General features: G+C 53.6%; 2 protein-coding genes and 1 non-coding gene across 22 annotated transcripts in view; 2 read left to right on the top strand and 1 right to left on the bottom strand.

The window, feature by feature from the left end:
• Window positions 1-22,357, bottom strand: part of CRCP (CGRP receptor component) — a 118,856-nt gene that overhangs the window by 75,014 nt on the left and 21,485 nt on the right. For 3 of the 17 annotated variants that reach the window (XM_067011853.1, XM_059036725.2, XM_067011856.1), the window contains exons 2-3: window positions 19,663-19,900; window positions 14,415-14,649 (exon numbers count right to left, since the gene is read on the bottom strand). The exons of 5 other annotated variants lie outside the window; for them this stretch is intronic. Coding sequence is in view for 3 of the 12 variants with exons in the window: in XM_067011851.1 (XP_066867952.1) it covers window positions 497-504 (8 nt within the window). In the remaining 9 variants the exon portion in view is untranslated. Of the gene's footprint in view, window positions 1-496; window positions 632-14,414; window positions 14,650-19,662; window positions 19,923-22,357 lie in introns of those variants that run through there. 9 more of the 17 variants (XM_067011857.1, XM_059036720.2, XM_067011855.1 and 6 more) reach the window with 8 other exon arrangements.
• TRNAW-CCA (transfer RNA tryptophan (anticodon CCA)) lies at window positions 7,190-7,262 on the top strand. Its single transcript has one exon. It is a non-coding gene; the product is annotated as a tRNA-Trp (tRNA).
• Window positions 11,356-21,193, top strand: ASL (argininosuccinate lyase). 4 transcript variants are annotated; one of them, XM_067011845.1, is made up of 17 exons: window positions 11,356-11,447; window positions 11,668-11,722; window positions 15,056-15,250; window positions 15,566-15,649; window positions 15,901-15,957; window positions 16,104-16,201; window positions 17,639-17,716; window positions 17,804-17,881; window positions 18,276-18,328; window positions 18,696-18,758; window positions 18,934-19,048; window positions 19,191-19,275; window positions 19,388-19,447; window positions 19,684-19,767; window positions 20,570-20,650; window positions 20,812-20,918; window positions 21,006-21,193. In XM_067011845.1, the coding sequence occupies exons 2-17, from the start codon at window positions 11,711-11,713 to the stop codon at window positions 21,148-21,150; spliced, it is 1,395 nt and encodes a 464-aa protein (XP_066867946.1). In that variant the 5' UTR covers window positions 11,356-11,447; window positions 11,668-11,710; the 3' UTR covers window positions 21,151-21,193. The 4 variants fall into 4 exon arrangements, with proteins under 4 accessions (XP_066867946.1, XP_066867948.1, XP_066867949.1 ...); XM_067011847.1 differs by having other exon boundaries at window positions 11,383-11,447; window positions 11,567-11,722; XM_067011848.1 differs by having other exon boundaries at window positions 11,397-11,447; window positions 11,668-11,859.

The raw sequence follows: 22,357 nt of genomic DNA, 5'->3' as shown, positions 1-22,357 counted from the left end.
TACACACACACACACACACACACACACACACACACTCACACACACACACCGAAATACTTCTCATCCAACTTGGACAGCACCTGTTCTGAGTTAGGGTTCCAAAGGAGCCCACTGTCCCTAAGCAAAGCTCTACCCCAGCATTTACCCATTTCTCCTCCAAGTACTTCCAGGCCGGACCCAGGGCTTTATACCTTCTAAGTCCCCGCTCCAACACTGGGCCAGGCTCCCCACCGTGACGCCTGCAACGCTAGTGAGTGGATGAGAGAGGGAATAGGCACCCTGAGAGGCAGACGAGACAAGTGGCACTCGGCCCCGCGTGCTGGGTACGCGGTGGGCGTGGGGGCGAAGGTTCGGAGGGACAGAGCGAGAGCCCCTGCCCTCCCCACAAGCCGCGACGAGCCGTCGCCCCAGGCCCACGTCTCCCGGCTCCCAGGGTCTAGCTGTCCCCAGCTGTTAGCGTCGGCCCAAACCCAGCGACGCGCCCTGAGCTGCTTACACTTCCATGACGACCCCGCCTCTTCGCCTCCGGCCGACAGCACCCGCAAAACTCCACACCACCCAGCCGCCGCACCCGGCATCCACGCCGAACTCCCTGTGGCCGGCTCCGCGCGCCGCGGTGCACGCCGGGATCGCCGCGCTGCACACCGGGAGCCTGGAGGACCCGGAGGGGCCGCAAGCCCTGCGTGCCCCTCTAGCCGTCCGAGCCGTGTCCTCTACGCCCAGCTCAACTTCGGACTGTTAAGCGTTTGCAGACAGGATTTAGCTCACGTTTTCGTGGTCTAAGTTATATCTAAGTAGTATGAATAAAGTAAATGTCCAAAGACGTAATCGGATTAGTAGGCCTTTGCGGCATTAAAATCCCACCCCGGGAATAGTAGCAATGGCAAAGGGGCGAGACGGCGCGGGGCCGCTGGAAATGCTCTATTTCAGGATCTGGGTGCTGGGTACGCGGTGTGTTCCGTTTCTGAAAATTCAGTGAGCTGCACGCTTAGGTGCATTTTTCTCTATGTGTGTTATAATTGAATAAAACGTTCTAAAAAGTGGGGGGAAAAATCTCCGCCTCCCTTCTCCCATTTCCCATTCTTCAGAGCTATTTGGCAGGAAAGTACAAAGAGCTTGAATGACAAGCACAGTCTCTGACCTTCCAGCCTTTCTAGGAATTTGTCGAAAAGGAATTATCAGATTCTTGAAGAAAGATCGATGTGTAATGGTAATTTTGCTGGGAGGCAGCCTAAATACCCAACAATGAGGAATTGATAAATCATGTTTGAACCATACAGTATAATATCAGTATATGTGACCATGAGAAATCATGTAGCATAATTTGATATGCTAGGGAAATGCTCAAGATAGGATTTAAAAGATGCAAAATGATGTGGTGTGACTAATAACCTAAGGAAAAATAAGCATAGGGAAAAAAGAACCTAAGGGTATGGGAGAAAGAGCCACCTAATCTACTAAATTTTGTGTTCTTAAAAAAAAAAAAAAAAAGAGGTGAAATGTTGATGTCTATTATTTTCTGGAATTTTGGTATGGTTTGAAATATTTCTTAAAGACTGGAAGGAAATATGCCAAAGATTAACAATGGCAGATGTCTTTTTTCCCCACTTTTTAATAGTTAGATCATTTACTAAACACATTCTCTTTGCAAGGCCCTTGATAGGTGCTTTGCTATTCCGTGATATTAACAGTAACAGTGCAGGCTTTGCAGGCAGCCTGTGATTCTATTTACCTCCATCACTTTCTTAGGGGATGTTTAACCCTGGGAGATTACCTAACTTCTCCTAACCTCAGTTCCCTGATGTGTAAATCATAGATCTATCTGTTAGATACCTAAAATGCCTGGCACATACTTAGTGCTCAGCAAATAATAATTACTGTGACAGTACAACCATGATACTCTATGAGGTAGATTCCTTTGTTATTCAAATTTTACTACTGAGGAAACTGAGCCAAGCTTGGAGAGATTATAATTTACCAAAAGTCATTCCTCTAGGAACTTGTCCAGTAGAGATTCAAACCCAGGCAATCTGAACAAATACAGGAGGTGTATTAGATTGTTAATAGTGACTAATGACTGGGACTTCCCTGGTGGCACAGTGGTTGGAAATCCGCCTGCCAGTGCAGGGAACATGGGTTTGAGCCCTGGTCTGGGAAGATCCCACATGCTGCAAAGCAGCTAGGCTCGTGTGCCACAACTACTGAGCCTGCGCTCTAGGGCCCACAAGCCACAACCACTGAAGCCTGGGCACCTAGGGCCCATGCTCCGCAACAAGAGAAGCCACCGCAATGAGAAGCCCGTGCGCCGCAACGAAGAGTAGCCCCTGCTCGCCACTAGCGAAAGCCTGCGCACAGCAACAAAGACCCAACGCAGCCAAAAATAAATAAATAAATTTACTTTCTTTAAAAATAGTGACATGACTGGATAAATGAAATATGCAATATTAATACAATGGAATACTATTTGGCAATAAAAAGGAATGGAGTATAACACATGCTACAACATGGATGACCCTCAAAAACATGCTAAGTGAAAGAAGCCAGACACACATATTGTATGATTCCATATGTATGAACAAGAACAGGCAAAAAAATCTATAGAGACAGGAAGAGGATTAGTGGTTGCTTAGGGTTGGGAGAGAGGCTAGGGTGGTGATGGAAAGCTGCTGGATACTTTCTTTGGAGGGAAACAGAAATGTCCTAAAATTAGAGTGTGGTAGTGGCTGCACATCCCTGTGAATACACTAAATAACACTGAATTGTACACTTTAAATGGGTGAACTGTATGGTATCCAAATTATATATCAATAAAGCTATTAAAATGTTTTCTACTCGTATTTGCCTGTGGGGATTGCTTGGAAGAGAAGTGAGGGGAATTTTTAACATTTAATTTTACACCTTCGGAATTTTAAAAATATTTTTCAATATACATGTTATTTTTAAACTATCAATACAAAAGAAAAATTGTTTTTTGGCCACACTTCACAGATTGTGGGATCTTAGTTCCCTGACCAGGGATTGAACCCAGGGCCACGGCAGTGAACATGCCAAGTCCTCATCACTGGACTGCCAGGGAACTCCCTACAAAAATATTTTTAAAACAACTAATTTACTTTAAAAATCAACAAGTAAATAAAATGCCAACCCAGACCCAGCTGGCCTAATTCATATGGAGAGTCCCCGTCGTGTTATTCACTCAGCAAACATGTACTGATGGCCCATTCGGTGGTGATAATACCAATATGAATAATACACACCTCCTACCCATGGTGATGATACCAATATGAATAATACACACCTCCTACGCTGCCTACCTGACAGCCTAGTTGGGAATGAGCTCTGGACATCAATAACTATGATATGCTGTGTTTAGATGCTATGGAACAGAGGAGGGAATGACTAATGAGGTGGAGAGACGTCCCAAAGCCAGGGGTGTTTGAGTGGGGTGTGGGAAGGAACACACAAGGCCAAGGCTTCAGGGATGGGCTTCCACAGAAGAGAAGCTAGTGCCTCTGAGGACCCCATGATAAAATGGCTAAGCTCCAGGTTCTCCAAAGGATGCTATACTAAGACTTTGGGGGCCATATGCAGCCACCCAACCTATGGCATGGAGGCAGCCAAGTAGTCAGGAGAGAGGCCCTCCCCCAAGGGAAGGCTGCCCAGAAGGAGTCTGCGCAACAGGTAACCCAGGCAACAAAGCTGGGCCAGTCCATAGCTGAAATTCCTGCCTGGCGTGTCCCCACTGAGGGCCTCCCTGAAACTTTTCTAACTTGAGGCCGCCTAAATCACACCACCCTGGAAGATGACTTTTTTTTTCCTTAACAGCTGGCTCTTTAGGCAGAGGTATTAAATACATACAAAGGGCTAGAGAATGAACAAAGCCCGTGTGCCCTCCAAGTGGAAATGTCCTGTTGAACACTGAAGATTTTAGGTTTAGAGCTCAGAAAAAAATAAGCAGATAGAGCTTTTGAAGGTATAAGCAGAAATTGAAGCCTTTAAAGTGAAGTCACCCAGGGAGAGTCTAGAATAGTAAGACTTGGGTGCTTACCAGTTGCCAGAGAGTTGAGCTAAGCTCTTCACATGTGTACACTCATCTAATCCTCACGAAATCCCTACGGGGATGCATGCCAGGCATGGTGTTAGCGGGGTCTCACTCACTTCTCTCAGGAGTCCTCAGAGTTAAGCACTATGATCAGCCCATTTCACAGAGAGGAAAGTGAAGCTCAGAGAGGAGTCAGGAAGTGTCAGAGCCAGGGTTCTCACTGTTCTCTGGCCAACTCCAACCTCACCTCTCTCCTGTCAACATTAGGGATTCCTCCCTGTTCTGCACTAGACCCTTCCGAGACTCTTTTGCTGTACCAAGGTGGAAATTTTAGGGGAGAGGGGCGGGGCAGGGTTTTCATTCTTCCGAGGCAGGTAAATTCCGTATAGCACTTAGCCCTCAGCTGAAAATGGGTGTGGTCCATTGTCTGAACAGTCATGGACCCCCAAGGTGGCAATGAGAATGGACACAGAAGGTCTGCCTATGGTCAAGGCTCCTCAGACGGATGTTATTGCTGCTTGCACAGAACACAGGCTTCGTGGCCAGACTACTGGTAGCCATTCTCAGCTCTGCCACTTCCTAGCTGGGTGTTTTGGGGCAAGTCACTTAATCTCTCCCAGACTCAGTATTCTCATCAGCAGAATGGGAGTAATTATAGCATTGACCACAAAGGGTGGTTGTGAGGAGCTAAGTACCTAATCACTATATAATATGTTTAGCATAGTGCCTGGCACACAGTTAGAGCTCAACAAATATTAGCTATTGTAGTTGTTTTGCTTCTTGTTCTATTTATATACAGGAAATGCCTCAGGCTACCTCTAAATTTCTTCCTTAACTTTTTCTTCCCTCTGGCAGGAGTCAGAGCTTTGGATTTCTGAGGATGATGCTCAGGAGATGTAATAAGGTAAGAACCTCTCCCTTTCCTCCCTGACTCCCTCTTCTCCTGGGAGCACAGTTATTATTATCAATAATAGCAATGAGGGACTTCCCAGGTAGTGCAGTGGTTAAGAATCCACCTGCCAATGCAGGGGACACGGGTTTGAGCCCTGGTCCGGGAAGATCCCACATGCCGCAGAGCAACTAAGCCTGTGCACCAAAACTACTGAGCCTGCACTCTAGAGCCCGCGAGCCACAACTGCTGAGCCCACATGCCACAACTACTGAAGCCCGCGTGCCTAGAGCAACTAGAAAAAGCCCGCGTGCAGCCAAAAATTTAAAATAATAGGGCTTCCCTGGTGGCGCAGTGGTTGGGGGTCCGCCTGCGGATGCAGGGGACGTGGGTTCGTGCCCCGGTTCGGGAGGATCCCGCGTGCCACAGAGCGGCTGGGCCCGTGGGCCGTGGCTGCTGGGCCTGCGCGTCCGGAGCCTGTGCTCCGCAAAGGGAGAGGCTGCGGCGGTGAGAGGCCTGCGTACCACCAAAAAAATAAAAAATAAAAAATAAAAATAATAATAGCAATGAAAGCACATTTATTGAGCCCCAACTGTATAGCTGCCAGACCTAGTGTTGAGATTTTACATATATTATTAACTCAGATTCTCACAAGAAATCATACAAGCTAGGTATTTTTACTCATTTATTCATTCTATTTTTTTTTCATTTAACAAATACTTACTGTGTTCCTTCAATGTTCTAGGTACCTGGAGTACATTAAAAAATAAAAGACAGAAATCACTCACATTCTAGTGTGCAGGGACAAGTGCAAATAAACAAACAGATGACAAATACAGTATGTCAGAGAGTGATGGTGCTGTGGAGAAAAATAAAGGCGAGGAGGCGAGAGAGAAGCAGCAGCAAACTGCTCCTTTAAACAAGGTAGTCAAGGAAAGTCCTCACTTTCTGAGAAGGTGACATGTGAGCAGAGACATGAAGAAGGTGAGGGAGTGACACACACTGAACAGCAAGAATTACAAAGACCCCATGGCAAGGACCTCCCTGGTGGTCCAGACTCTGCGCTCCCAATGCAGGGGGCCCGGGTTTGATCCCTGGTCAGGGAACTAGATCCCACACGTATGGTGCAACTAAAAAGTTCAAGTGAAAAGATCCGCATGCCTCAATGAAGATCCTGAGTGCCACATCTAAGACCCGGCGCAGCCAAATAAATAAATATGTTTACAAAACAACAAGCAAACAAAAAAAAACATGGCAGAAACACCTGTGGGGTGTTTTTTGTTTGTTTTGTTTTGTTTTGTTTGTTTGGAGGTTTGTTTGGTTTTTTTTGCCTCACCGCGTGGCCTGCATGATCTTAGTTCCTGACCAGGCATCGAACCTGTGCCCCCTGCAGTGGAAGCATGGAGTCTTGACCACTGGACCGCCAGGGAAGTCCCCAGGCCTGGATGTTTGAGGACCACACCGAGCCAGTGTGGCTGGAGTAGAGAGTGAAAAGTCACAGGAGGGGAGGACAGAGACGTAAGGAAGGAGGAAGCAGGGCAGGTCACTGAGTTCTAGGCCCCTGGAAGGATGTTGGCTTTCACTCTGAACAGAATGGGGAGCCAAAGGAGTGTTTTGAACAGAGAAGTACCGTGACCTAACTTAAATTTTAAAAGGATCCTCTGCTCCTGTGTTAAGAAGGGACCTTCCAAGGGCAAGGGTAGAAGCAGCGACACCAGAGGAAAGACTGTTGTAACTAATAGTCAAGGGAAAAGATGATGGTGGCTCAGTCCAGGAAGAAGCAGTGGAAATGAGAGAAACAGATTCTGGATATAATTTGAAATAGATCCAACAGGATTACACGACTGATCAGATTTGGGTGTGAGGAAAAACGGGAGTCCAAAGGTTTTGGTCTGAGCAACTAGATGGTTGGTGTTGGCATTTCTTGTCATGGGAAACACAAAATGACAATCACAATCAGTAGTGGGGAGATCAGGGGTTCAGTTTTGAACATGTTGACTTTTAGATGTCTTTTAAACGTCTGAGGAAAGAGATCAAATAGCCATTTGGATATAAAAGACCGCCCCACCCCCATTTTACAGTAAGTGACAGAGTTGGAATTTAAGCCAAGGTAAGTTTGACTCTGCCACCCTTACCTTTTGTGTTAAATATCTGCCACCAGACTTCTGCTTCTGGCCAGGATAGAGTCAGTTGGGATCTGGTTTACCATCACACATGAAACAACCAAAAAGCAAAATTAAAAAGGCAAAATAGGGACTTCCCTGGTGGTCCAGTGGGTAAGACTCTACACTCCAAATGCAGGGGGTCCAGGTTCGATCCCTGGTCAGGGAGCTAGGTCCCACATGCATGCCACAACTATAGAGTCCACATGCCACAACTAGGAGTCCACATGCCACAACTAAGAAGCCCACATGCTGTAACTAAGACCCAGTGCAGCCTAAATAAATAAATACAATTTTTTAAAAAGGCAAAATACATGAAACAAAGTTTTTCAATGAAAGATAGTGATTCTTGGGAAACAGGAAACAAAAGAGGTGAGCCCTATAGTAATCCAGCTTACTATTTTGAGAAAGTTCCAAGGACATGGTGCAGGGAGGAAGAACCGAGGCAGAGTCTGGCAGACCCGCTGAGTTGAGAAAAAAAAGTGAAGCCTAGAGAGACAGAGGACTTTAGAGTTCATCAAAAAGAGTAACAGGGAGAAGAGAACTCTGAAGATCTACCAAGGGTTCCCTGCGAGTATTCAGTGCATTACTGATTAGTGCATGCATGTGAGGAAGCTATCTGAGTTTGGGGAAAGAACCATCCAAAAGGATTAAAAAGAATAGTGCCGGGCTTCCCTGGTGGCGCAGTGGTTGGGAGTCCGCCTGCCGATGCAGGGGACGCGGGTTCGTGTCCTGGTCCGGGAGGATCCCACGTGCCGCGGAGCGGCTGCGCCCGTGAGCCATGGCCGCTGAGCCTGCGCGTCCGGAGCCTGTGCTCCGCGGCGGGAGAGGCCACAGCAGTGAGAGGCCCGCGTACCACCAAAAAAAAAAAAAAAAAAACAAACTCATAATTCACTGGGTAGAGTATTCAAAAAGGTCTTCCCTTATTAGTGGGGGGGAATAATTAGCTCCAGACTGCGCATTGCTTCTGACCTAAGAGATAATGAAAAGCAAAACCCTAAAGAATCAAACTGTTTCCAAGTAACTTAACTGCATCTCAGAGAAAAGCTCAAAAAGATTTATAGGAATGCAAAAATATCCAACACCTAACAAGATAAAGATCTCATGTCTAGCATCCAAAAATTTCTAAGTATGTAAAAAGACAAGAAAATATGAACCATAATGAGGAGAAGGATTAATAAATCAGAGAAGGACGTTAAAAGTTATTATAGGGGCTTCCCTGGTGGCGCAGTGGTTGAGAATCTGCCTGCCAATGCAGGGGACATGGGTTCGAGCCCTGGTCTGGGAAGATCCCACATGCCGCGGAGCAACCAGGCCTGTGAGCCACAACTACTGAGCCTGCGCGTCTGGAGCCTGTGCTCCGCAACAAGAGAGGCCGTGACAGTGAGAGGCCCGCGCACTGCGATGAAGAGTGGCCCCCGCTCGCCGCAACTAGAGAAAGCCCTCGCACAGAAATAAAGACCCAACACAGCGAAAAATAATAAATAAATAAATACATAATTTAAAAAAGTTATAACTATAATCTATAGAAATTGGCTCATGCTGATATGGAGGCCAAAAAGTCCCCAAATCTGCCATTCAGTCCAAGTTCAAAGTCCTGAGAACCAGTATTTACACAAGGGAAGTGAAAGCACATGTCCATAGAAAGACTTGCACATTTGTAACAACCACAAATTGGAAGCAACTCAAATGTCCATCAACAGGCAGCTGGATAAACAAATTGTGGTATACCCATAGAATGGAATATTACTTATCAATAAAAAGGAATGAACTATTGACACATGTACTAACATGGATAAATTTCCAAATAATTATGCTGAGTGAGAAAAGACAGGTCAAAAAATATATAATAATTTCATATATATAATAATTCCATGTATATATAGAGAAAATGTAAGCTAATCTATTGGTTTTTTTTTTAATTTATTTATGTATATATATATATATATTTTTTTTTTGCTGTGTTGGGTCTTCGTTTCTGTGCGAGGGCTTTCTCTAGTTGTGGCAATCGGCGGCCACTCTTCATCGCGGTGCGTGGGCTTCTCAGTGTCGCGGCCTCTCTTGTTGCGGAGCACAGGCTCCAGACGCGCAGGCTCAGTAGTTGTGGCTCACGGGCCTAGTTGCTCCGTGGCATGTGGGATCCTCCCAGACCGGGGCCCGAACCCGTGTCCCCTGCGTCGGCAGGCAGACTCCCAACCACTGCGCCACCAGGGAAGCCCCTAAGCTAATCTATTGTTACAAGCACATCAGTGTTTTCTTGGGGATGGATGGGGAGAGGCAGGAGGGGGAGATTATGAAGAGGGTTAGGACAATTTTGGGTATGATGGGTACATTCACTATTTTGATTATGGTGTATTTTCATGGGTGTACATATGTCAAAACATATCGAATTGTACACTTTAAATATTTGTATATTATTGTGTATCAATTAAATTTCAATAAAGCTGATACATACATTGTATACATGTACATATACGTACACACACACACACACACACACACACACACACACATCCATACATATCCAGATTCACGAGGCTTTTAACAGTGAGACTGTGAGCATTTTTTAACACTTCCCCAACACCCTTTCCAGCCTCAATTCATTTGCCAAAGGGTTTGATCCCTGTATGTTGCTGGATACTCAGGAATGTGACCTCATATTTGCAAAGTACATCTGGCTTTGACATTTGACCTCCCAGGAGGGGATGTCAGACCTCAGACACTAGCAGGTAGATCCCAGGGGTTTGCCACAGCACTCAGTTGTCAGGACCACATGGCTCACAGCTGGTCTCAGGGCTTCCCTGCCCACCTAGGGGCCTGCTGCAGCCCTGTTCTGGGGCTTCTGTGGGAGAAGACAGGAGAGGTTGTGGGATCACAGAGATAAAGAGGATGAGGCCTTGCTTCCAAGGAGCCCACAGTTGGGTGAGGGAGAAGACACAGAAGCTACAACTAGTGTTCCCAATTCAGGGAAAGACTGCTAGATGCTTCCCCAGGATCGCATGGGAGCCCAGAGCTGGACACCGGGATCAGCAGGGAGTCTTCCCAATGTTGATGATGCTTGGCTCGAATACTGACAGATGAATGGGAGTAGCAAGACAGACAGTGAGGGAAGGCATTCCAGGCACAGGGAAGAGCATTTAGGAAAGCTTGCACAGGGAAGAGCATTTAGGAAAGCATTTAGGAAGATGCATTCTAGGAACTCCAAGTAATTCCACTCTTGAGTGAGGGCTAAAAACCTTCAACCCATAAGATATCCCAGCTACTGGTCCCTTCTCCCCTCCATTCCATCCTCAATACTGTTGCCAGAAGTATCTTTCTAAAAAAATTTTGGCTCCCTCAATTTTTAACATCTGTTGGCTCCCTATGACCTATGGGAGGACAGTAGGTCCTATCAACACCAAACCCTCTCGTTTGACATTCAAGACGCCTTACAATCTTACCCCAACCTACTTTCCGCCACTCCTCCCCACCTCCATTCTAAAGCCCCTGACCCTTTGTTATAGCCACTCTTGGTTTCCTGTTCTGCAAGCAGGCCATTCACTTTCTGGCCTCTGGCCTCCCAGACTTTGCCCAGGCTGCCCCCTCCCCTCTCCCCCCCGCCCCCCGCAGGGAATGTTCTAATCCTCTTTTTCGCTGAGCTAACTCCCTTTCATCTTCCAAGACTCAACTCAGGGGACATCTCCCCCAGAATGTGGAACTTCCAGGGCAGAAGTTCAAGGGCCCCTAAGGCCAGAACCCAGGCTGTCTATTTTGTTGAATAATTAGTTAATTAATCGTGTCAGGGAACCCTTCCCTGAGTACCCCAAGATGGACCCCCCACTCTTGCGCTGCCCTCTGTGCCCCCTGCCCACCTTATCCACGCTTTGTTAGAGCTTCTTGAGGCAAGCATCATTTCTTATGCTCATTTCCTTTTCTTCAGGGTCTAACTCTGTACCTACCACATAGGAGGTGCGGGTTCGTGTTTGTTGAATGAACGAATGATCGGGCGCGGCTTTTCACCTTGCGTCTCCTGTGAGCCCGCCAGGCCCGGCCCAGTGTCTTTACCTCTATTCCTAGCCCGGGTCTCCCTCCAGTGCCCGGAGCAGTCTGCAGCCTTGAGCACTGCCGCCCTGGCACCACCCTCACAGTTCCCTACCTCCTCCCTAGGGCCTCTCTGCCCAAAGACGCTCCGGAGACGGCTCCGCCCACAGCCGGGGTTGGAGGGCGGAGGCAACGCCCACCGGGCCGGGCCGCCTGGGATTGGTGCGGCCGCCAATAGGAGGCGGGGACAGCGCTGGGCTGCTGTTGACGCTCTCCCGGCCAGAAAAATCCAGCCCCGCGACTGTGCAGAGACGCACTGCGCGGCCAGGCGGTGGTAAGTGCTCGGCGGCCGGACAGGCTGGACGGGCGGGACTTGCGGGACTGACGGGAGGGGAGGACGCAGAGGACCCGCGCGAGCGCGCTGGGCGCTGCCCACGCCCGCCTCCGCCACAGGCTGCGCTCCGCCAAGGGCAGTGCCCCAACCCGGAGCCGACCCCGCCCGGGGGACACCTACCGGTGGCCGACGAGGTCGTCAGTCCCGCCCTGTCTTCCAGACCCGGAGGACCTAGGCTCCCGGACTGCAAGGAACCGCCCAACATGGCATCGGAGGTGAGTGCTCAGGGACCTCGAGAACGCCGGTCCTCCAAGCCTCCAAACGAGGGGGAGGGGCGCCCTGGGCGCCAGCCGGAACAGTGACCTGAGCACGCGATCTCCCCGAGCCAGACCTGTCGCCCTCCACCCTCCTGGTAATTGTCCTCGCTGGCTCCAGGCAGTGGGTACCCCCTGGCGCACCTGCCAGAGTCCGAAAGAGAGCTTTGCCCCGACTTCCCGGTGTCCCCACCACCATCTGCTCTCTCCCGTCCCTCACCCCTTCCCAGGCAGCCTTTGTGGCAAACGCACCAACCCACACTGCTGGGGAAGATGGCCCTGACCTGACCGTGCTCTAGGCCCGGCGGGAAAGGTGCGGCCCACTCATTCAGCACCCTCACCTCTTCATTCCTTCCTTCCCGCCCCCCGCCCCCCTGTCCTCCTGTCAGTCCCCATCCCGTGCCCCTCTCCTACCATAGCAGTTGTCCCTGTGTAGCAGAGTCCACAGGACTCTTGCGTGTGCTAAGAGCCAGGACGTAGGGGACCGTGCCGTGTGGCCCCAGGACCTGGTGGCTTCCTGTCTCATTGGCCTCTCTCCCTCAGAGCCAGAGGACTCCTGGGTTCTCTTTCTGACTTAATGGCAGGAGTCTGAGGCACAGATTCCTTTCCCTGGGCCTCAGCTGATTTATCTGGTAGATGGGGATAATATTAGCTGTCTGCCTTCTCTGTAAGGTACTGGATCATGAGGTCATTGCTTTGAACCCTTCAGGTAAAAGGGGCTATTTGCCCGATGCCAGGGAAGGGAACCCTGGGCCTGGGAAGCAGGAGGTGTGGGTTCCAGGCCCTCCTGGCCCCTATTAGCTGGCAAGGCACTTCCTCTCTGGGCCTCAGGTGTTTTGTTTTGTTTTTTTCTTTTGCGGTACGCGGGCCTCGCACTGTTGTGGCCTCTCCCGTTGCGGAGCGCAGGCTCAGCGGCCATGGCTCACGGGCCCAGCCACTCCGCGGCATGTGGGATCTTCCCGGACCGGGGCACGAACCCGCGTCCCCCGCATCGGCAGGCGGACTCTCAACCACTGCGCCACCAGGGCAGCCCTGCGCCTCCATTTTTTATTGAATAAATGGGTTAAGACTGTCTGCCCTGCTAGCTTCTGGGTCATGGTGGAGGGCCCGTGGCAGGGCCTGGACTTTGGAGCCAAACAGACTTGGCTTCTGAAGCAGTCACTCGACCTCCCTGAACGTCTTTCCTCATTTGTAAAATAGGGGTAACCTCATAGGAGGGTGTAAGAGCATCTGGAGAATGCCTGGCACAGGGCGAAGCAATAGTAGGTGCTCAATAAACCGTGGCTAATGACGCTAAGAGGGACAATGCAGGTATTTCCCGTGTTTTCTAAATTGGCTGTTGCTCTTTCATCCCAGCCTGCACCAGTGTCCCTGTCCCCTTGCCCCAAAGGGATCGTTCTGGCCCAGATGTGCCCTGGCTCACAGCAGTGCCCTCTCCCACCACCTCGCCCCTCCCTCAGTGCCCAGGTGGTGGCACGTCACTCTAACATCCTCCTGGGGTCCTTTTAAGACTGCCAGCAGGGTAGGAGCTTGGCACCAATGCAGAGTGGGCTGCCTTCAGGAAACCAGGGCACCAGGCAACCTCTGCTTTCCCCAGGCCGTCCTGTGGGTTGGCACTAATTGGTTTGGCTGCGGCCCCACTTGTTAAATAGTTGTTATTACTAACAACCCACGAAGCGAGTCCAGGGGCCTGCTGGGGGAGGTGATGCCAGGCCCCTGGCTGAAGGGCAGCCTGCCTCCCCATCCTGACTGGCTGGCCTTGGCCCTCTGGCCCCAGTGGTTAGGACCAGGGCCCCACGTGGTGCTTTGCTGGAGATCTAGGCTTGGTGGGGCAGCAGGGGCTAAGGGGCAGGTCTAGCTCAAAAGGCTGAGTGGGGGCAGAGGCTACATCTGCAGGGCAGAGTCCTCTGGCAGCCAAGGCTGCTGGGCACTGAGGGGTCAGCTCACAGCCTGGGGCCAGAGCACGGTGGAGGTCCCGGGGGTGCACACAGGAGTGAGGAGTGGAGCTAAGGCACACCCTGACCTTGGCAGCCCTCGGCCCCTCCCTTAGCAATACCTAGAACTTACTGAGAACCAGGCACTGTGCTATGTATGCAGTTAGCTTAATCTAATGGCTTAATCTAACAACTCCATCAGACAGATGCTATTATTATTCCTATTTTATAAAGGGGAAACCCCGAAGGTTAGAGAGGTAATATAACACTTGTATGGTCAGGTGGCTAACTGAGGTCTGGGACATTGCAGGGGGACAGAGGAGAACATATGTCCCCAGTGGCCACTGTAGACCCCTTCCACAGAAAAGATGCCAGTGAAGTAACGTTCCCATCTCCACCCCGGACCACTCCCCTCCTGTCCTTGGTTCACTGGGCACTAGGACTGCCCCTCAGGGGTGCTGCGCTCCCTCCCCCATCTGTCCATGCCCTGACCTATGCCCCCTTTCAAAACAGAGGCGTCTCTGTCCCATCCCTTTGCCCTTGGCTCCCGGGGGGCAGAGGGTCAGCTAGTGACCTCTCCTAGAAGGCCAGTGGTAACAGGTGTGTCCGGGGTGCTCTCCAGAGGAGTGGGGGGGTTGGGACCTTAGGCCCCACCCCAAGCTGGGGGAGGGAGATGCAGGTAATTTGAGACTGATGGGGCCTCTCAAGTGCCTCCTCACCTGTCCCTGCAGCAAATGTTCAGAACGGCAGAGCCAGCAGAGAGGTCCTCGTGGCGTGTGGGGTTTAGAGCAGGGCTTTGACTTCCGGCTGCCGAGGTGCAGTCCAGGCTCTGCCGCTCTCAGCAAGGGCAAGGTACAGATCTGCTCTGTGCCTCAGTTTTTCCTCCCTGTAGCAGGATAGTATTGGTACCCAGTTCATAGCGTTGCTGTCTGCGTGACAAGCAAATAATGGTGCCTGGAAGACAGGGAGAATGTGACGTATGTTAGCCAGTATTACTGTCATTATACCTGGTACATCAGCTGGATTCCAGAGTGACTTCTCACTTTGGTCACTGGCAGGAAGGGTCCCAGAAGTTCTGCTGTGGTCTCAGGGGTGCCTGCCACCATCTCCCTGGAGCAGCGCCCCATGGTGGGAAAGAACCTAACTTCAGTGTCCTGCCAAGTTCCCACATTCACGCCCTGAGTGACTCTGGGCAAGTTCCTAACCCTCTCTGAGCCTCAGTTTCCTTATCTGTCCAGTGAGAATAACCCTGCCGCTGGCTTCCATTGCCGTCAGATTTGATAATTCTCCTGAGGGCCCTTTGTGGGAGGTACTGTTCTCGAGGGGGCAGGAGACTAACTGCTTGTGCCCTCCTGGCCAGAGCGGGAAGCTGTGGGGTGGCCGGTTTGTGGGCACAGTGGACCCCATCATGGAGAAGTTCAACTCGTCCATCACCTATGACCAGCACCTCTGGGAGGCGGACGTGCAGGGCAGCAAGGCCTACAGCCGGGGCCTGGAGAAGGCGGGGCTCCTAACCAAGACCGAGATGGACCAGATACTCCAGGGCCTGGACAAGGTACTCTCCACACCCCCAGGCCCAACCCCGGGTCCCTCCCTGTGGTCCCAGGCTTTCACCAAATCCCCGAGCGAGCGCAGGGTATCATCCCAAGCCTGTCATCTCCCCTCGTAGTGATCATATGCCTAGAGAGGTGCCCTTTAACCACATGCTGTGCTGACTGTCTCTCTTCATCCCTTAATGCCCCTGTGGTCCTGTGGCTCCTGAGCAAACATGCTCTTGGCCTGTGATGCCCCTCGGGGGGGTGGAGCGCTGCCAGGACTCAACTGCTGATGCCCGCGCTCCCGACCCCCGTGTTGCTGCTATCTGCTACAGGTAGCTGAGGAGTGGGCCCAGGGCACCTTCAAACTAAACCCCAATGATGAGGACATCCATACGGCCAATGAGCGGCGTCTGAAGGTGAGGCCACCCCCCCACCTCACCCCCGCCCCCGCCCCTCCCCTCTCTGGGCCACTTTGAGCATACGCACCATCATTCTGTCCCCTTCAACACTGGGACCTCAGAGCAGGAGGCCTTGGCAGAGATGGGGCAGAGCCAGGGGACCCCGGGGCAGGAAGGGAGGCCCACAGGCTGGACAGGCCGTGGCCTGGGCTGACACCACTGGGCCACAAGGAGGCAGACCCCGACTGCGTGCCTCTCTCCACCCCCAGGAGCTCATCGGTGAAACCGCAGGGAAGCTGCACACAGGACGAAGTCGGAACGACCAGGTGCCGCCAGCCTGCCCGGCTCCCCGCCCTGGGCCTTCCCAACCTTGGGGGATCCAGGCAGCAGAGCTGAGGCTCAGCAGCGGTCCTGGCTCCCCAGGGAGGCAACACATCTGTGGTCCCTGAGTGCCACATCCTCCTCCCAACAGGTGGTCACGGACCTCAGGCTGTGGATGCGGCAGAACTGCTCCACGCTCTCTGCCCTCCTCCGGGAGCTCATCAGAACCATGGTGGATCGGGCAGAGGCGTGAGTGCACGAACACCAGGTGGCAGAGAGGAGCGCGAGGGCAGCCGGGGTCCCTGCTCCCCCGAGACAGGCGGCCTGAATGCCAGACCTGGGTGGCAGGGGTGATGAGGGTAGGGGGGCCAGGCTCTGGGGACAGGGGTACAGTCCAGAACTCCCGGACTGAGTGAGGCAGAGCAGCCAGGGGTGGGGATTTCTTGCAGCATCCGCGACCCCCAGCCAGCCCAGCTCAGCATGCAGGGGAAACTCCCCCTTTGAGGGGCCATAGGCCAGAGGCTAAGGCACTAGGCAGATGGCCCGAAGCCTGAGGAAAGGGGCCGGCTTGCCTGGGGCAACCAGAGAGTCACTCCTTGGCCTGCCTGTGCCCCATGTGCCCCGTCCCCACACAGTGTGGCGGGCAAAGCAGAGAGCTGAGGGCTGCCTCCCGCTGGCCTAATCCCAAGCTTTGGCTTCTGTGACATGCCTGCTGAGAAGTCTCTATTTGGTGTCAGAGACAGGGTTGACCCCTCCTCTTCCCCAACTCCCTGTGACCCCTGTTCTACCGACTTCACTGGGGGAGAACAAGGGCCCCCAAGCTGTCATCCTCGGGGCAGGGTTGGCGTTGGGAGGACTGGGGAGTGACTGCTCATGAGCGCAGGGTTTCTTGCCCTTTTTTTGGGCTGCGTTGGGTCTTCATTGGTGCGTGCAGCGAGCGGGCTTCTCACTGCTGTAGCTCTGCTTGTTGCGGAGCACGGACTCTAGGCGCGCGGACTTCAGTAGTTGTGGCGCACAGGCTTAGTTGCTCTGCGACATGTGGGGTCTTCCCAGACCAGGGATCGAACCCATGTCCCCTGCATTGGCAGGCGGACTCTTAACCACTGCACCATCAGGGAGGTCCCAGGGTTTCTTTCTTGGGGTGATGGTTGTACACTAAATGTACACTTTAAATGGGTGATTTGTATGTGAAGTATATCTCAATAAAGCTGTTTATTTAAAAAAATTAGAACCATCACTCACAGCACCTCTGCCCCTGCCCCGCCTACTTTAAAGTGCCCCCAGCTATTCTGGGCTCCTCGGGAGTTCCTCTCATGCTCACAAACTCCGGCCTCTCACTGCCAGGTGGTACCTGCCGTGCACCTCCCCTCTTGCCCTGGCCCCGCCCAGATCTGCTGCCAAGGTGCAGAGGCCCCAGCTGAAGGTGTAATCTATACTCGGTCCTACACTCACCCTCTGGACGCCCCACGGCCATGGCCCAGTCACAATGCCCCACCTTCCGACCCTTCCCTTACACCAGGTTTGTCCCCAGGAGATCACTTGGTCCCTTGTGCAGGCAGATCCTTGGTGAGCCTGCCCTGCTCTTCCCTACAGGGGCCCAGGCCTGCAGGGTCCCAGGGGCCCAGGCAGGCCTCGCCTGAACCTCCCGAGCCCCTCAGGCTCCCTGCCGCTACTCTTCCCCCACAGGGAACGTGACATCCTCTTCCCAGGGTACACACACCTGCAGAGGGCTCAGCCCATCCGCTGGAGCCACTGGATCCTGAGGTGAGCGGGCAGTGATGGAGGGGCGTGGTGGAGGGGAGGGGCCCAGCCGAGGCTGCCCTGACCCTCCTGCCTCCTGGCTTCCCACAGCCATGCTGTGGCACTGACCAGAGACTCTGAGAGGCTGCTGGAGGTGCAGAGGCGGGTCAACGTCCTGCCCCTGGGCAGGTGAGTGGGGCCCAGTGCACCCAGGACGGGGTTGCTGCCACATAGTTAGCGTGGTCTTTGGGCTTCAAGAAAAGAGGAGGGGCCGGGAAGGGCAGAGCGGGACAGAAGCCAGGCCATCAGCCTCCCCAGCCACGGTGGGAGGGGGACCACAAATGGACCCTCAGCTTCTCTAAGATGGGGGCGATGAGTGTCACAGCCAGGCCAGAGCTCTCCAGAGAGCCAGCCAGCTGCTCACATCGTGCCTTTTCCCCTGCGTGGGGACAACTGTCTGGCACCCAAGCCGACCAGGCCGCAGCCCTGGCAACCAGAGCTCAGCACAGGTGTGCCTGCAAGTACATGCCAGGGCCTCCCTGCTGGGAGCCCCAGTCACTCAGAACCCCTCCCATCTCTGCAGCGGGGCCATCGCAGGCAACCCCCTGGGTGTGGACCGGGAGCTGCTCCGAGCAGGTGAGGCACCCTGCCCCTCCTTTCCCAGGAGACCACCCTCGGCACCTGCCAGGTCTCGCAGACACACACTTAGAGAGGGCAGGGGTCCGAGTAAAACTCTGGTCTATTATCTATGGAGAGTGAGGCTAGAGAGGCAAGGGGAGGCCATGGGAGAGGTGCATGGTGCCGGGGGGACTCAGGGCTCCCGCCTCCCTCCTGGGACCTGTACCAAAGACCTTTCCAACCTCCTGCCCCTCCCTACTCGTCCTTCCTGAGAGGGGGTCATGGGGAGGGCCTGGGCAGCCTGGTTGGGGGGTGGGGCTGGGGAGAAGGCCCTTCCTCGCCCCCCAGCCCAAGCCTATTGCCTTCCCCTTCCCGAATCGGCCAGAACTGAACTTTGGGGCCATCACTCTCAACAGCATGGACGCCATCAGTGAGCGAGACTTTGTGGGTGAGTCCTGGGCGCTAGCCCGCCCGCCCTCCAGGGCCAGTCCCCTGCGGTGTGTGCTGCCTTTGTGCCCCGGCCCCCGCCTCCTCCCCAGCTTCCTGCCACCGGACCTTCTCCAGGCTGGGTGGGGGGCGAGGCCTTGTGACCAGACGGCGTGCTCTCCCTTTCCTCCCACAAGCTGAGTTCCTGTTCTGGGCTTCGCTGTGCATGACCCACCTCAGCAGGATGGCCGAGGATCTCATCCTCTACGGCACCAAGGAATTCAACTTGGTGCAGCTCTCAGATGCCTACAGGTAAGGCTGCGCCTGCCCTCCCCCAGCTCTGCGCCCCCCAGTATGGCTTCTTTCCTCCTCACCCCAACCCCTGGGCAGAGCTGCCCAGCAGACCAGCCAAGGGGCACCGGAGCCCCTTCAGCCCCAGCATCTCTGTCTCCAGCACGGGAAGCAGCCTGATGCCGCAGAAGAAAAACCCAGACAGTCTGGAGCTGATCCGGAGCAAGGCGGGGCGAGTGTTTGGGCGGGTAAGCAGGGCAGGGAGTTGGGGCAAGGCCTCTGCGCTGACCCGGAGGGTCCCGAGGGAACGTCCAGGACAGGCTCCGAGATCCAGCCTCCTGATCCTCACTGTCCCCTCAGTGTGCTGGGCTCCTGATGACACTCAAGGGACTTCCGAGCACCTACAACAAGGACTTACAGGTGCGAGGCTGGGGACCCAGTTGCATACACACCACATACCAATTCTCGGGGTCCTGGCTCATCTGGGCAGGGGCCCCACAGAATTGCCACCTCCTGTCCTGCGCACCCAGCCCTGGGAGTGCTCTCCTCTCCCCTGGGGGTATACAAAGTGCTGAGTGTTCCCAGTGGAAGGCACTGGGGAGGCCTCACTGGCGACCGGGCTACTGGGCCCTTACCTCCTGCCACGTGCCTCCCAGGAGGACAAGGAAGCCGTGTTTGAAGTGTCTAGCACCATGAGCGCCGTCCTCCAGGTGGCCACTGGCGTCATCTCTACACTGCAGGCAAGACGCACCTCTTCTCCCCGAGGCCCCTAAACTCAGGGCTGGGATGCCAGGAGGGTGATCTTGAGAGGAGGCAAGTGTGGGTGGGTCCAGAGGCCGTGGGGCAGGGGGGGGGCACGTGCTTGTTCCTGCCCTGGGAGGAGCGAAGAGACTCACTGCAGTAGAATGGAAGCGGGTTAGACTCCAGGAGCCCCATCACCTGGCCTGGCCAAATTTCTTCTTTAACCATTTACTATGGAAAATTTCAGTATACAACAGCTGAGAGGCTGTATCATGAACCCTTATGTACCAACACTCGGCTTAAACAACAATCAACCCATGGCCATTCTTGCTTCAGCTGTCTGTACCCACTACCCCCTCCACTGTTGTTTTTAAGCAAATCCCCCTCATCATTTCATTCCTAAATAGTTCAGGATGTGTCTCTAAAGCAGTGGTTCTCGAAGTGTCGTCCCGAGATCAGCAGCATCAGTATCACCTGAGAAGTTGACAGACCTGCAGTCCTAGGCCCCCCCTCCAGACCTGCTGAATCAGAGACTCTGGGTTAGGCCACAGAGATCTGTATTCATTATAAATCCTCCAGGTGATTCTGATGCTATAGATAAGGAGGCAACCCCAGTAGCACAGCGAATAATAATCAATAATTAGGAAATGATGGTTCAAGCAGAGAAAGCAGAAGAGGGTGGGTAAGAGGGGATCTGCCCAAGGCAGGGGACTTCCTGGCTGAGGGGGCGTAGGCCTTAGGCTGGCAGCTCCAGGACCAAGGGTCCCCCAGATTCACACTAGCCTGGCCTGCTGTCCCCAGATTCACCGTGAGAACATGGCACTGGCTCTTAGTCCTGACATGCTGGCCACTGACCTCGCCTACTACCTGGTCCGCAAAGGGGTAAGTGTGGGGCAGCCAGGGTGGAGGGGCGAGGGGACAGGGATGGTCCTCAGGCTGGCGGTGGTCATGGCGCTGGGGGAGCGCAGGTACCCCCAGCAGAACAGGGAGCTCAGGAAGCCTGTGTCAGCACCACTCTCCGCCCCCCACCCCCGCGCCCCCAGATGCCATTCCGCCAGGCCCACGAGGCCTCTGGGAAAGCCGTGTTCATGGCCGAGACCAGAGGGGTCGCCCTCAACCAGCTGTCGCTACAGGAACTACAGACCATCAGGTGCGCTCCCCTTCCCTCCCCTCTCCTCCCCTCCCTCTGCTGCCTTCTGGGAGGCCAGCCCGGGCCCACCTCCTCCTTCCCCCCCAGCCCGCTGTTCTCAGGAGACGTGAGCCACGTGTGGGACTATGCACACAGCGTGGAGCAGTACGCAGCCCTCGGGGGCACCGCGCGCTCCAGTGTCGACTGGCAGATTGGCCAGGTGCGAGCTCTCCTAGGGGCGCAGCAGGCCTAGAGCCCTCCCCATGCCTCTCCCAAATAAAGTGGGCCCAAGAGGAGGCTGTGTGTGTTTCCTGCCCAGCCTGTCTGCCTCGGTCGGTGGGGATGCAGTAGGGGCCATAGAGGAAGTGGAGGAACTGGGCAAGCATGGCTAGAGTCAGGGATGGGGAAGGGTGGAGGGGATGCCCATCTGAGCCTCCACCCTGCGCAGGCGCCACCCCCTCCACCGCAGGCCTCACAGTGACTTCCTGCCTTCGGGTGTCTTGGCGGGACTGGCTTCCTTGGAGCCCTGGTGGGAGCTGACGGTCTTGGTTAACCCAGTGAGCCCCTGTCCATCCCCCTTCCTTCCAGTGTCCTTCCTAGGCTGCCCTGCTCATTCTCCCCTTGCTTAACCCACCCTTCCCCAGACCATCAGGGTCCTGTACTCTCTGAGGGGAATGGTGTATCTGGTGGTAAAGTCGGTCATCCGGCTAGCATGTGATGCCAGGCACTAGGTGAGCTGCATACACAGGTAAAGAAGACGCTTCCTCCGCCCTGAAGAGTAACGTACAAATTCCCAGACACTACCCGTGAGGTGAGGGCCACGGACAGGTGGTGCCAGAGGGGCCTGCCCGTGCTGCAGTCAAGGGAGGGATGGTCTCACTGAGTCTGCAAAGAGCCTGAGGCCAGGCCTAGGACATGGTAAGTATTCGATAACGGTGGTCCCCAGAGCCAGCAGAGATGCAGAGGCCTCGTTTATACAAATCTCACCCAGATCCTGCTAATAAAACATAAATTTCAGGTGTTTCTTAACAACAAAGATAAGCAAGCTAAACACAAAGAAGAATGAATAACTCCTCCTGAGCGACTCTGGGAGCAATGAAAAGACTCTGTAAACTAAAGAACCAAAACTCCAGCAGTGGGGACACTATACCAAATTCCTAAAAGGGTGAAAGCTGTGGGTCACACATAGAATCTTCTAGAGTGGTGGTTCTCAAAGTGTGGTTCCTGATTATTATCGTCATCATCTTCAAACTTGTTAAAAAGAAAATTTTCAGTCCCCACCGAGACCTACTGAATCACATTCTGGTGGGCCCAGCAGTCTGTGTTAACAAGTCCTTTAGGTGATGCTGAAGTCTGCTCAGGTTTGAGAGTCACTGATCTTTAGAACCTTGTTACACAAAGTTGCTGCAGACGAACAACATGAGCCTCCCTGGGCCCCTACCCTGACCTACTGATTCAGA

This window comes from Kogia breviceps, chromosome 14 (genome assembly GCF_026419965.1).
Source record: "Kogia breviceps isolate mKogBre1 chromosome 14, mKogBre1 haplotype 1, whole genome shotgun sequence".
Classification (NCBI taxonomy): Eukaryota; Metazoa; Chordata; class Mammalia; order Artiodactyla; family Physeteridae; genus Kogia; species Kogia breviceps.
This window is presented reverse-complemented; position numbering and strand designations above follow the sequence as displayed.

Excerpts from the sequence above, each read along its gene's own strand:
- ASL (XM_067011845.1), top strand. Across the intron at positions 19,448-19,683 it reads CCTACAACAAGGACTTACAG|GAGGACAAGGAAGCCGTGTT; the intron begins GTGCGAGGCTGG and ends CGTGCCTCCCAG. Across the intron at positions 20,919-21,005 it reads CAGGAACTACAGACCATCAG|CCCGCTGTTCTCAGGAGACG; the intron begins GTGCGCTCCCCT and ends CTTCCCCCCCAG.